The following is a 15,298-nucleotide window of genomic DNA, read 5'->3' as shown; positions in this document are numbered from 1 at the left end:
GACGTGGCATGACTATGACGTAATCATTCTGTTACTTCTTCTATACCAGCGGGAAATGATACTGAAGTTCTACGGTAGGTACTGTAGACCTACTTCTCTATTGGAAGAGGATTTTTTCCCCGTTAATAGTGATTTTTACAAAGAGTCATCACACCAGATGTGAAGAAGAATAAAGCACACTGGACTTGATCGTGTGCCGGCGACCAGGTAACTCAATTAGTAGCGCGTCCGTCTAGAGTTCGGAGGGTCCCGGGTTCGAATCCCGGTCTCCTCAGTGATAGCGCATTTACCCGCTCCTATTACAGGAGAGTTTACCAACATACTCCACCAAAGGGGTTATCCTCATCAGCAGAGACCTTCCACCAGAACACCAGGACAAGTGCAAGATCCAACTGGCAACCAAGTACAATATATCTCTATATTTTAACCGGAACATCTGAAACCTTTTACAGCACGAAACCTTGTTTTTAAAACGAAGGCGATGATCTTTCTAACCAAGGACCTTGTCAAAAATTGCGCCAGACATGGTTCCAATCTAAACAGCAATATTTTGCGAAATTTCATGCTCAAGAAGTGTGTACCCACCCGGCTTCAGTAAAAGGGCAGTCTCGTAGCGTAAGGGGTTGGTCTTCATTAGGCTTGTTCCTGTTGGTTTATGATATACTGGATATGAATACATATCGTACTGTGATCATTTTATTATCACAACCCTCGAATGTTAAATGTTCACAAATTATACTGTCATATAAGTCACACTGTATAATGACCTCCTGTTTCATACAGAGGTGTGCCCTAGTGCCGTGATAAAATCTGGCCAACATGAAAGTTGAACGGCCGTTCGACAAGGGTAATCTGAGAATGGGGTCCCGGGGTCATAGCTCAAAAGGAGAGGATATACATTCATGTGTGAGTTAGGAAGTTTCATCTCCCTCCCCTTCACCCTTTCTCAACATTGATTGGATTCTTGAGAGATTTGGGAAAGAATTCTTAAAAGAAATATCTTTCAATGCTTACACCATTTTACAATATACGTGAAGTCGTCACCAGGGGGGTTGGGGGCCAGGAATTAATTTTGGGTGTTGCCAAAAATTTTAAATTCAGAAAAAGACAATTTTTGGCACTTATCTAAAACTAATAAATCAGAATTGTCATGTCGGTTGTACGTGTATACTACTTTCTGGGCCCAAAATGATATAAAGAACATCATTAAATCTGAGATTGTGACAAGTATTATTTCCCTGCCGAACGGAGCGAGGCGATTATTTTTCCTGAAGATGTAATATTAAACTATTTCAAGCACTGCCAAGCGTAGGAAGCAAGAATGTATCGGACATTATTTTCATTGTCAAACAGGTCGAGTGATGCATAGAATAATTTTCTGAGTTTGCGGTATTTTTCCAGGTTATATTTTATAACATGGAGTATTTATATTTTGTGATGGCCGAGCGGGGCGAGTGTTAACAAATTCTCAAAAACAATGGTAAAAATGTAGGTTTTTGGTTAAAATGTTGACGTTTGTGTCATGCCCTTCATGTTCATGAAGTTTAGGCGAGCATTTTGGCTATTAAATATTGATTTATTTTGTCATAAATAGGAATTAACTGTTTGTCTTTTATTGTGAATTTGTACGTATACCTATGTACACGGGCACACCTAATGAAAAGGTTAAACATGCAAGGCTTTTCTGCTAACATTGGTTATTATACACCTGATAAAGTGATGCTAAGGAGGGTGCTATATTGTCTTTGAAATTTTTGAAATCTATATTTTTTAATTGGTCTAATAAATCGCTCCTGGTGATCATGTGTACATGAAACCACAGGTGAAAATACAGGTATATCTATCATGAAATTGACTCTACCTTTGAAATAACACTTTACCTATAGCTATAACAATATACCTAATTCCAACAGATGGTATAGTCCTCTCTCAACTGCCAGGGTTTTTCACAGTTCCCCCACTTTTTATAGAACAAAGAAAAGTGTTGATATAGGAAGACAATGGCAAACCAATTATAATCTGTTTCATACTTACTCCACAGGTAACTTACCTGTGTTAAAGTTACGTGTCTGACCTGGAGCTTTTCTGTGCATGTGATATGTTAGCTTAAGAATATTTATTTGTTGGATATATATTTTTTAAGTTTTAATATTTTTTAGGGGTATGAAATTGATAAAACTAAATAATAAATACTTATTCCCTCAAAAGGGCTACTGCATATTGTTTATCATTTAAACAATAACTGGTTGTCTGGATGTAATTATTGTTGATATAATTACAAGTGGCCTCTGGCAAATCTACCATAAAACCTAGCGGTTTTATGGTAGATTTGCCAGAGGCCACTTGTAATTATATCAACAATAATTACATCCAGACAACCAGTTATTGTTTAAATGATAAACAATATGCAGTAGCCCTTTTGAGGGAATAAGTATTTATTATTTAGTTTTATCAATTTCATACCCCTAAAAAATATTAAAACTTAAAAAATATATATCCAACAAATAAATATTCTTANTAATATAAGTTTAATAACTTATGCCCAATCCATTTGCATGGCAATAAAATATGTTTAAACTAAACTATAACAATAACTAAATAGTAAGAGTTTACAGTCAAATATATCAATACGTATACATTACATTTACGTTATACTTTTTACAAAATACAAGACAAGCTAAAATATATACTTAAAGAGCTATGGCAGAAAACAGTCCAAATTTCCCCAAAACGGCATTTATGAATACAGGAAACAATATTAATTAACGATTAAATAATTTCTAGCAGCGATAATGCACGGAATAGATATCAAACCAATTGAATATGAATTTTTGAACTGCTGAGATATTAGGTATTGTTAATATAATACTGTAAATATAGCCATATTCATTAAATCTATTAAAGTGATGGGGTTTCCCAGATTCAGGCTAAAAATCCGCCACTGGTCACAGAATAGTATAACTAGCTAAGGTACGTACAGATCGACTATCATAATCAATGGGGTGTTTTTTCAATATTTTAGTGACACTGAAACATGTATAAATTTTGCTTCAATAGATTAATTCAGAACAACATACAGGCCTTATGGCCACGGCTAAGTTAGTAGGAAAATGCCGCCGCGGAAAAAATCTTGAAAATTTCAGTAGCTTCAACAAAATATCGACCAACATATTCATGTGTTTTCTCTTCCTCAAATTAATTAAAAGAGGACCTTCCTATCGCATAAACAGGAAGCGATTCGTAGATCTAATTAGATTGTTTCCACCAAATGATGTCATTTCACGGAAATGGACGAGCGTGGTCCGATTGCCGTTTTCAAATTTAGTTTAAACCGGATATTACATTTCGTGTCACGCATGCGGAATCCACTCGAGAACTGTCATTGGCAACAGACGTGAGGAATTTAGCAGTCGACAACACGCGTTATATTTAGAATGGTAAAGTATGGATTTTATAATATTCACAAAGATTACATATACGTCTGTTGATTCACTGCGAAAATTTATGGAAATGACTTTACCTGCATACAGTACCCGTTATCTATTTTGCAGATTTCACGAACAGTTCCGTTCATGTCCTGTCGTGTTGACATCTCATGAATGGTTGTCAACATATCTAGAGTAAAGCATGTTTTGTGTTTATTGTGTTAGCAATTGATATTCTGTCATGATAACACAGTTTCCTTCTTATCATATCTTTTTCTTTCATATGTGTATTCATATTTGTAGTTAATAGTAGACCGGCAATGAGTTAATCTGCTCTGAAAAGCTGGACATATATCCTTCCTCTATGCTTATTCATAACTAGTCCGAATTATTCTGACGTTTTATCGACTTTTTTCATACCGGTCTGTCGTCGATTAACGTTAATCGACGACAGACCGGTATGAAAAAAGTCGATTAAACGTCAGAATAATTCGGAATAATTCATAACCAAAGCTCCGAAAAAGTGAAGAATGAGAAAAATTATCTGGCTACAATATTAAAAATTAGTACACTAAAAAGACAAATATGATCCAATACCCAATGCGCTTTACCCAATTTTAACAATAAGGACAGGACCCAAATTTAACAGTTTCTAAAATGAATAAGTTATAACAACTCTTCTCAAAAATGCTTTTTATTAATAAATTTTAATCTTCAAATGTGTCAACAGTCATCATTTCCAGCAATGTAGCCGTAGTCAAAAGAACACACTGTACCAAAACAATTAAGTATCAATATAACAATTGGTACATCTTCTTTCACGTGGCATTAATTCAGCTAATTTTTTTTGTTGCTAGGCGACATCGGTAGAAGAAACCCTAAAAAGGATACAGGCCCACAAGGGTGTGATCGGCACAATTGTCGTTAATTCTGAAGGTAAGAAGTCTATAGCACAGTACTTAACTGTTACGATCAATTGATGATTTGGATATATTTTTTTATTTAATACTTTATAATAACTTTCTATTTCATTTAAGTTTTGGGAAACAAGTAATGATGTTTTAGGTAAAGATCTTTTTTAACACATTACTTTGTCATCATCTTGATTCATGCAAATAGTTTTATATGATTCAGAATGCCATGACTTCATGTACACAATACTTCCACCTCTTTAGAGGTTCATGAGGGAATTAATAAAAAACTCTTTATGTCATTTCTCTTGTATTTAACTTAACATCACAAGAGAACTTGGGATGTTTTTTGTATATATAATATATAGATATTGCCTAAAGAAAACACTGAAGTTAGAATCGAACTGGTACGTGGTATGATGATACTGATATCACATGTTAGAGGTACATACAAGTATAGCATGTACTGCAAACAAATGAGTTCATGCAGTCTTGTGATAAATACAATTTGTGTTCTGAATGCCATTACATTGGGTGATCCACAATGTGACAGTTTACCTGAAAGTAAGGACAGATTAGACGAACATTGATATTACCTGAAAGTAAGGACAGATTAGACGAACATTGATATTACCTGAAAGTAAGGACACTCCACAGATTAGATGAGCATTGATATTACCTGAAAATAATGACAGATTAGATGAGCATTGATATTAGTAGTGATAATGGCTTTGTCAATTTGATTGTGAACAGCTAAACCTGTAGCTTAAAAACAGATGGAGTAGTATTTAAAACTGAAAAGGTTCAGCTGCAGGCTTATTGTACATTCTACACCACTTATTAAAGTTGAAGTCAGTTAATTATATATTTGTATTGTATGAGATTATGATAAAACTTTTAAGTATAAAGTTTAAAGCAAAGCCAAAGTTGCTTGAAAATATATTTTATTGACTTGTCTGCTTAATTAAGAAAAAAAAGGTTACAACTGATACACATGTTATGTTTGACAGGTTATGGCAATCTGCTGCCATTTCACGAAATTTAAATCGGAAAAAAATCTTATCATATTGATTACATGATAATAATAAACAGGTCTTCTGGTTTATTTTGTTATTCAGTTTACATGAATTATTTTCATAAAGATTCATATATAATGTTTTCCCCCCAGGAATTCCAATAAGAACAACTCTTGATAATTCCACAACGGTGCAATATTGTAACTCACTGACCCTACTGACGCAGAAGGCACGTGGTGCAGTGCGAGATATTGATCCCCAAAATGACCTCACATTTCTACGTGTCCGGTCAAAAAAGAATGAAATCATGGTTGCACCAGGTAAATATACATGTTATATTACGTTCACGATAACGATTGATTTGTGTAACTATCCAAAGGCTTACACTGACTTATATAAGTATATTACTCATATCTGCCTTAGTGTATTCAATAAATCCATATTGCAGCAACACATGGTGCTGCATGTCATTATGACTGTGCTAATGTATACATATATATGTATTGTAAAATTTCATAGCAATAGGTAACATGTGGTAATATGTATACTTTATTATACTTTCGAAGTTTACATGGTAAATAATGCACTGTGTTTCTAAAATAAATTCTCAGAAGAAAGTTAACTTTGTAATTCATTGAAGTCAGTGTGTGTCTTGCTATGAGATTAGTTCCATTTATTGGGTAGTTAGTCAACTTTAGTTTAACTCAACTTAATATTCAAACATGGAATAGCTAGATTGTAACAAAATTAAGCTGTCTTTTATCCTGGTAGAGAAATAATATTGTGGATAATTCATAATATCCTTACCTTTGAAATTAACTTCAAATCTTAAATATAAAACCTTTGGAACTAGTCCTACCATAACTGATGCCTTGGCACATGTGTTGCTAGTCATTGCTAAAAAGACACCAAGTGAAAGTTTGGTCATAATTATCAAACAACAAAGAAAACTCCTATGCTATTCATGCAATTAAATGCGACATTGCCATCCACTTACATTGTGACCATTTCTGTAAGATCATATAACCAAATTATGTAACAAATACATCACTTACACTACAGGATTGTAGTCTTTTACAGGTTCAATTTTATCACATTGATTGTCTTATTTGATTGTTGATGCCAACAATACAGGTGTCAACTTTAAGATATTTGATGATAAATTGACTCACTGAACCACATGAATTTGACACCAACCAGCCCCTTATCAAAATGTTTTCAAAAACATTAGCATATATTTTATTCCTTTTTGAAACAATTTAACTGTGTCATACGGATATTCATGTTAGGCGCAAGTTTATTAGCCCATCTATAAGGGCTTGTTTCTTACAAAATGAACTTGCCCACAGGTAGAATTACTGGCCTTGGCATACCAAGGCTAGTGGCTAAAGTAGCTCTTACATTTAATTGCTATATGTGTGAAATTTCAAATGGTTTGAGATGAAATGAAGACTGTAAATCTCCCACTGTTGAAACTAAAAAGTTGAATGAATCTTTGTAATATACAAATTGTGTTCATTTCCATCAAACTTTAAACACAAAATTTTGTGAATTTGATATTTTCAACAAATATAAATCTGTCAAGCTTCGGTATTTTGTTGCTCTTGGAGAATTCAGTTGATCTGCACTTGTCGTTGTGAGATATGGAAACATTTTCATGTGAAGTCAAGTGGCAATACAGTGGTTACAACACTGATTTCTGAGAGAACAAGGATTCAGCGTGGAAGATTTAAAAGCTAAGATGGAAATTCCTGAAGTCCAGAGATTGATTCCAGCGGAGAAGATGTGATCTACAGTGAAATTTTCCTTCCTGTTTTTAAAGGTACCTTTGCCTTTTCAACACTGCAATATTCAGAGGATTAAGATATATAGCAAAAAGAATCTGTTATTACCCTGGTATGTAGATATGGAAATAAAAAATATCCCAACACCTACATATTAGACTATCAATAAGCTTTTTGGTCATTTTATTATCAACCACATTTATGATCTAACTTTCATTCATTTCATAGAATTCATCCTTTTTTGGTCTAATTTTTTTTTTTGCTGTGAAATAACCATACTTTATTGTTTTCTTGGCATGTAAATGGAATGCCTCGGTGTTCAAACTTACTTTTAACCTATAATATAATATGTGCTTATTTTTTATTTGTACTCGTTTTTTGTTTTTATTTTAAAAATCATGAAATTGAAGTAAAATAACATTTCACTTTTAAATTTCTGATTGTGATTGTGTGTCATGTTTTCAGCTTACCTGGCCTGAAGGCCCAAGTGAGCATGCATACCTTAGTCAGGCATCCATCATCAACTTTTCATTTTTAAAGACTGATATTCCAGAACAGCAAAAGATTGACTAGATTTGACATCAAACTTTCCTGGGTCAAGGGAATTCTATGTTGTATTTTTTTTAAAAAGGGTGTGAGGGACATGGGGTCTGGGTCCATATAGGAAAACAAGAGTTCTATTTTATAAGACTATTCCCTAAGCACAGTTGAATGTATTTGATGTATTTCGGTATGGAGTATCCCTGGGTCAGGGGAATTAAAGTTTATTTATACCTTATCCCCATTTCCATCAGGCCTATTTTGACAAAATTTTATATAAACCTCCCTCCCATGGCCTTGCCAAGTGATGTTATTCATACCAGTTCACAGTCAAAGATGGTTATATTTTGATTTGATTGGCTGAATCATATTCAAAATCATCTCAAGTTCCACAGACAAATTGTAACTGAATTTTATCTCAACTATGCTCAGATATCCTGGACAAGTGCTCTTATTTTTTAGGTCAATTCAAAATTGAAATTGGCTACCATGTCCTTTGATTTAAAAGACACTTTTGACAAGTCCCAATTTTACCAGATCAGTTTTAACCAAATGTCAATCAAATGTTCTGCTCATTGCCCTTATCAAGTCTTAATTATTTGGGTCAATAAAAAATCGGAAATGGCCACCATGGTTTCAAGCTAGCAGAGATGTTTTAACTTCTTGTCTAGGTCAAATAGCAAAAAAAACATGTTAGTGACATATGCTCAGTGGGCCTCCTGTTTAAAATAGTGCAATTTTAACATAATGACTTTTTGATTTTTGATTTTTTTATATATATATAAACTGACAATATGTATCTCAGATTTTCATTTTTATATACATGTTTAACTTTATAGACAGAAAAAAGCTGTAAACATTGAAGTGATAAAGTTTTGTTTTGTTGTATACATTTTCATAACTTATACTGTGTGTAAAAATAAAAGTATAATAGAAATACTGTATGTACACTACAGTCAGTTCTTTCCTTAACTAGCAGATTTAATCAAACATTTTTTTATTTTATTTTTTATCATTAAAAAATCTTAAATTGAACTCTAGCTTAAATCTGACTGTCTTTACAATTGATATTTCTCCAAGAAAACAATCCAAATTAAGTACAGATTTAGTATTTAAAGTGTTTACATATATGCAGACACATGTAGAGTACAGCACTGAAAACTCTCAAACAATAGACCAGGTTGTTCATATTTGAATTCAAGTGAATTTGTTTCTAGTAATCCCAAAACATTAATACTATTTCAGTATTTGTTTAGTGTAATAGAATGTTTACCGTTTGTTTTATCTTTACAACAGACAAAGACTACTTATTTGTGGTCGTGCAGGGAGAGCAGGGAGCTATAACACTGTAAAGGAATACTGATGACTTTCTCAGAAAACGGCACAAGACCACCATTAACAAGTCAGGAGCAAAGTTCTGGCATTAAACCCTAATCCATTATGAATGGAAAAACTCGCTGTGAAGATCTTTCTAAATAGTTTTTTGTGTCATTTTGCTGCCTATTTTACTCAGAGCAGTTCAAGTATTTGTGTAAACTATGTTGAGTCATTGCCAGAAAAGCTGAGATATATATAACAACTTGTGACTGTATGACAACATGTGCTGTTTAGCCATATGTTGCTTGTTTTACATAATTTTAATTGACAATAAAAGATGTTGTTTAAAAGAACTGTTGTGCATGCCTTTTTATTTCTTATTAAGTTGTTAACTCTATACTTGATGCTAATGTACTGTAAAAAATATTTTGACTTCGTAATCTATGAAATCTGAATACATTGTGTGTGAAGTATTGAAGTTAGATGCCTGGTATTTACATCTAAATGAATAATTCACATTTATAAAAGTTTTTGTTTTTTTTAAATCAGTTGGATCACCTTGTACCATGCTGCTATGCATGCTCTATTAGAAAGCATATTTCATAAACTAAGCTTGTCAAAACAATTTATCCAAACCTTTTAAGTACACATACATTTGACTTCAGATGCTTTGGTTTCTTTTCAGTAGGACATAAAAAGGGTTTCTGAAAATTGAAACAGAAATTGTCTCTAAATAATACCTTGGTGCATGAACATTTGAACTTTTTAAGGTTTCAAAATGTACATAAACAAATAATGAGTCTATTCTATCATATTTTTCTTAAATAAATTTGAAGGTGGTGATAGTTAACATTTATGATTATGGATAATTTCTGATTATTTTTACTAATATAATGTTATACTTGACTAATCTTTTATCTTGTAGAAAAAGAGTTCCTATTAATAACCATACAGAACCCTCAGGAGACGTGAATATTCAGTCCCCCATGGACCCTTACAGGAATTGGACAATATAGGACTTCAGCTTAAACGACACGCCAAGGCATTCAGATTATACATACTGTATACATATAATTATATTTCACTACCGGTAATTGGTTTTTTGTTTCATAATGGGTGTAATCATAGTCCATCCAGAAATTAAATATTTGATATTTTCAATGGATTTCTTGACAAAGATGTAAATACAAATTTTTTGTTACTTTCATGTAGCTTAAAAGATTATTTTCATGGACTATGATACACTTTAATAGCTTTTAGCTAAAAATAAACAATTAAAATTTCAATTTTGGAATTATTTGAATTTGAATTGAACAATTACTTGTTATAAGTCTGTTTTTGAAATGGTTTTGGATAAAAGGACCAGTAAAAGTTGACTGTTGACTGCCTACTTATAATAGTATAAGGCCTCAGAGGCCATTTCTAGTATTGCCAACAAATGTCAGTTATATGAAGCTTACATTTGTATGTTTGAAATTTGTATAATGTTTTAAAATGTTCAAACATTCCTTCAACGAACACAGTAGACAGTTAAATTTTGATATTTGTATTATACATCCACGGGAGCTTGAATTGATTAGCAACTCTCTGTGAAAAAGAATTCTTAAACTTGATAAAAACTAGTTGTGCTTTGTAATATCAATATCCCGTTGTAATATCAATATCCTGTTGTAAAAGTATCACCATGGAAGAGTTCTCTTACTTCAGAATCTGATTCAAGCCACAGTGCTTTTCGTCATAGTGGTTGGTTGTAGCCAAAACATGTATGGATTTAGATCTGCTTATTCATAGTAGTGATCTGTCTTTTATATTGTGCTTATTCTGTACGTTCTCCATGTAGCTTACAAGTAACATTTAACCATTTCTGGTGTCGGTCAATGCTGGATCAAATGGTAAATATTCCATACCTTGTAAATTATATATTATTTATTGATCTGTTTTGTTAGGTATTTCACTTGTACCTAAAACAATAGCATCATGATTTTTACATATTTTAAGCATTGCCTCTGTTTTCACTGTACTCAATAACAAACATAAAAATAAACAAAATTACTATACTGAGAGAGTTTATTATTGGTATTTGTTCTTTACTGTGAAGTGCAATTCATTGAACAAACTATGTACAAGTTTACAGATGCATTTTAAATTTCTTTCTTACTGAAGTTAAATTATCCAGCTGTTTGAATCCAGAATTTGAGATTATCTCCCCTTGATCATTGAAGTGAATAGCAGGTTGGACACAATGGAACATATAGGTAAAAGTTACAATTTACAATAGGTTACAATTTTATTAGAAAGTGAAAAAAAGGGCATCTTCCTTTCAACAAATCCAATAAGTACTTGAATGTTAATCTTAAAATACAACTGAATGCATCATTTTTGTTTAATCATATTTAATTAACAACTGAAACATGAAAACAGTGTTATAAGTGAACCATATTAAAATAAAGCTATAGAAATCCGATGCATATCAGAAATACAGTATCGTTTCAAGATTTACAAGATCTTTTTTGTTTGACTCGTCCACACTATGTGTCTAACAAAGTCACATGTATAATATCATGGTCTATTCATATGAATATTCATCAGAAACATCCTGACCATACCTTATTTTTTTGCACAGGGAATAAGAACACTAGCAAGATCTTCAATTGGAGATTTTAGATATTATACCAGAAAAATATTTCTTAATCTTAAGTGCTAATGTTTTTAAACAAAAAGATCTCCACTTCTTTTAAATATTTAGAGCAGTTGGTTTGTAATACACAATGACATTTGTACTTCAAACTTTATGGATTATAAAATGTCTGAAGTGTGGTTATTTAACATTTTATTCATTGTCATCTGTGCAGTGGAAAGGAATGCATTGAAATGTATAATATATTCTGTATATAGTATATTAACAGGGCAAATATCCCAATATTTCCAAAACAAAACAAAAAATCTAATTAAAACATAAAACTTAGCAAAAAACCAAATGGAATAGGTAGCATAAGAAAATAAATATTATCAAGAACATCAAAATTAGTCATTTCTATATTACATGTTTATACCTCAACAACAAATAATCTACAGCTACTCGTAACATTCAATATTCTGTAGGTGAGGACGGATTCAGCTTAGGAATAATCAAATAATCCTTCGTCGGTGCAATATGCATAGTTTTAAAATAATTCTTAGAGCCATTATAAAAAGGGTAATATACTTATATCAGGAAAAAGATAATTTTCCTTTACAAAATTGTATAAATCACTCATATCCTAATGAACAAATTTTCGAAAAGTAGCAATGTTAGAACCAAAAGTTACAATCACACTTTTTTCCCATTTTCATTTCTGCACAATTTTTGAAATTTTCAACATCAATACTTTTTTTGAGAAAAAAAAATCTAATAAATTTCTTTATGGCGAATATGAACAGCTCACATAGTACTTCAATTCAATTTTGAACATAATTCGTTTTTAACATAAATTTTTCAGCATAAATGGTTTTTATATTACATAAATTATTTCAGCAGATATGTAAAAATATAAGATTAATCAAAAAATCTTCATCTATTAAATACTGGACAAGTGCATGTGTTACTGCAGTGATGACCTTGTTGTCATGGGAACAGATCCTGTTTGACTACTGGCAGCCCCCGCGGCTGCAAACTTCATGCAGTACTTGGTGGGCCTCCTTAACACCTTTGGATGCAGCATGGGATATCAACTGGTGGGCCTCCCTGAAGAATGCAAAAATATCAAATCCATGATAACTGTAGAATTCTAAACTACTGAAGTCCCTGATGCATATCAAAGACTCTCTAGAGGTAAAACAGGTATAAATATAACTAAGGGTGTCACAATAAGCCTGGAGTGTATCACGATATATAAAAAGTATCCTGGATCCAATTTCCTGATACAATGTATATTGTCATAGAAAAAGGGTGCTCAATTTTGGAATTTAAAAGAAAATTGTCTTCAGAATGTTATTAAACTGAATCTTGCATTATAAAAATATTTTTGAAGATTTTACACAAGTTCCCCTAATGGACCCTGTCCTCCTTCCCAAAGGCAGGCTACATCCTCCTTTTATACAAATTTGAGTCATCTTTGCCCAAGGATGCTCCAGGCCAAATTTGGATAAAATCCCTCCAATGGTACAGAAGAAAAAAGAATTTAAAGGTTTAAATCTCAAGTTACCCTATTGGGCCCTGCCCCTCAGCACTCAGAGGGGCCACACCCTCCATTTATACAAAATTGAGTCCCCTTTGCCCAAGGATGCTCCAATCATTAGAGCTGTTCAGGTCTAGTGGCGTTTTAAAGGAAAAGTTGACAGACACCAACGGATTGACGATGGACACCGCCGCAGTAGGGCATAAGCTCACCTCAGTCCTTCGGACCAGGTGAGCTAAACAAGAGGCCCAATGGGCCTGCATCGCTCACCTGTTATTAATCTAACACTTGTAATGTTAAGATTTCATAAGAACCTATTAAAAGATTTAAACATGACGCCTCTGACCTTGATTGTCGAACAAGGACATTAGGTTGAAAGTGGATCAAGGTCATTCATTTGAACTAACATGGTAGTCCTTCATCCCAGCATACTACAGGCCCAATTTCAGTACCCTGGCCCTTTTGCTCATTGAAAAGAAGTTGCTTGAAGATTTTTCGACATTTGACCCATGTGACCTTGAAAGTTGGTCAAGGTCATTCATTTGAACAAACTTGGTAGCCCTTCATCCCAGCATGCTACAGGCCCAATTTCAGTACCCTGGCCCTTTTGCTCATTGAAAAGAAGTTGCTCGAAGATTTTTCGACATTTGACCCATGTGACCTTGAAAGTTGGTCAAGGTCATTCATTTGAACAAACTTGGTAGCCCTTCATCCCAGCATGCTACAGGCCCAATATCAGTACCCTTGGCCTTTTGATTATTGAGAAGAAGTTGTTTGAAGATTTAAGACATCTGACACCAGTGACCTTGAAAGTGGGTCAAGGTCATTCATTTGAACAAACTTAGTGGCCCTTTATCCCAGCCTGCTACAGGCCCAATATCAGTACCCTTGGCCTTTTGGTTATTGAGAAGAAGTTGTTTGAAGATTTTAACATATATGACCACTGTGACCTTGAAAGTGGGTCAAGGCGATTCATTTGAACAAACTTGGTAGCCCTTGATCCCAGCATGCTACTGGCCAAATATCACCTTTCTAGGCCTTTTGGTGACCGAAAAGAAGTTGTTTAAAGCAAAATGTTGACGCTGGACAGACAGACGACGGACGCTGCACCATAACATAAGCTCACTTGCCCTTCGGGCAGGTGAGCTAAAAACATTTCAAATAAGATATAAAGTTGACTGAAAACATGCTTCAGATGTCTGGTGTTCATTGAACAGCTAATTATGATACATGTACTAAAATTATATACAAATATGGTTTATGAACAATTTAGTAATTTAACACATTTAAAAAAAAATCAAAACACAATTTGCATTTATACATAAAATCATATCTAATCAAGGCAATGTTTTCTCAGAGATAGTTTCTATGAAGGGCAATGTAAACAAATGAAAAATAAAAGTTTAAAAGACACAATTTGACACAGATCACTAGATGAAGGGGAAACAATGCTATAAATGAATAATGTGGCTCTCTTTTGAAGTAGAGAGTTAGGACTTTAAACATTATTAACTTCCACCACGCCGATGTTAAGCAAACTTAATTTGAATAAGACTAGGACGATTCTGAACAGGAATTACTTTTTAAGTAAACCTCAGGTATAAGCCCTGAGCAAGATCATTAACAGAAAATCTGAAAATTGTTCATGGAAAAACCTTAAGATTAAAAACAAGAGATCCCAGAGGGAATTAGGTACCTACCATTGGTGAAACTTCAGTAGTTCTATGTAAGTTTAATTTTTTCTCTTTATTTCCCTTTTTAGCTCTTTATCTCAATGTGTCTTGTGGGATTTTTAGCTCACCTAGCTCAAAGTGCCAAGTGAGCTTATGCCGCGGCGTTCGTCGGCCGGCCGGCGTCTGGCGTCAATATTTTACTTTAAACGACTTCTTCTTAATAACCGAAAGGCCTAGGGTGTCGATATTTGGCCAGAAGCAAACTTGGATGAAGGGCTACAAAGTTTGTTAAAATTATTGACCTTCATTAATTTTCAAGGTCACAGGGGTCAAATATGTTAAAAACTTTAAACATCTTCTTCTCAATAACACAACTGCCCAGGGAGATGATATTTGGCCAGTAGCATGCTTGGGTGAAGGGCTACCAAGTTTGTTCAAATGAATGACCTTCAATTATATTCAAGGTCACAGGGGT

At 33.4% G+C, this 15,298-nt stretch overlaps 2 protein-coding genes across 3 annotated transcripts in view; one reads left to right on the top strand and one right to left on the bottom strand.

Moving 5' to 3' along the window:
* Window positions 1–3,330: 3,330 nt before the first annotated feature.
* On the top strand, window positions 3,331–11,056 carry LOC110450794 (dynein light chain roadblock-type 2-like). 2 transcript variants are annotated; one of them, XM_021498503.1, is made up of 4 exons: window positions 3,331–3,437; window positions 4,283–4,361; window positions 5,505–5,672; window positions 9,919–11,056. In XM_021498503.1, exons 1-4 carry the CDS (start codon window positions 3,435–3,437, stop codon window positions 9,963–9,965), a joined length of 297 nt encoding a protein of 98 aa, XP_021354178.1. In that variant the 5' UTR covers window positions 3,331–3,434; the 3' UTR covers window positions 9,966–11,056. The 2 variants fall into 2 exon arrangements, with proteins under 2 accessions (XP_021354178.1, XP_021354177.1); XM_021498502.1 differs by lacking the exon at window positions 9,919–11,056 and adding an exon at window positions 8,973–9,476.
* An 880-nt stretch (window positions 11,057–11,936) lies between these two features.
* The window catches only part of LOC110450793 (secretory immunoglobulin A-binding protein EsiB-like), an 8,086-nt gene continuing 4,724 nt past the window's right edge, over window positions 11,937–15,298 (bottom strand). The window contains exon 5 of the mRNA XM_021498501.1: window positions 11,937–12,717. Coding sequence (XP_021354176.1) covers window positions 12,621–12,717 — 97 coding nt within the window. The 3' untranslated portion in view covers window positions 11,937–12,620. The remainder of the gene's footprint in view (window positions 12,718–15,298) is intronic.

Source organism: Mizuhopecten yessoensis, unplaced genomic scaffold (assembly GCF_002113885.1).
Source record: "Mizuhopecten yessoensis strain PY_sf001 unplaced genomic scaffold, ASM211388v2 scaffold5519, whole genome shotgun sequence".
Classification (NCBI taxonomy): Eukaryota; Metazoa; Mollusca; class Bivalvia; order Pectinida; family Pectinidae; genus Mizuhopecten; species Mizuhopecten yessoensis.
This window is presented reverse-complemented; position numbering and strand designations above follow the sequence as displayed.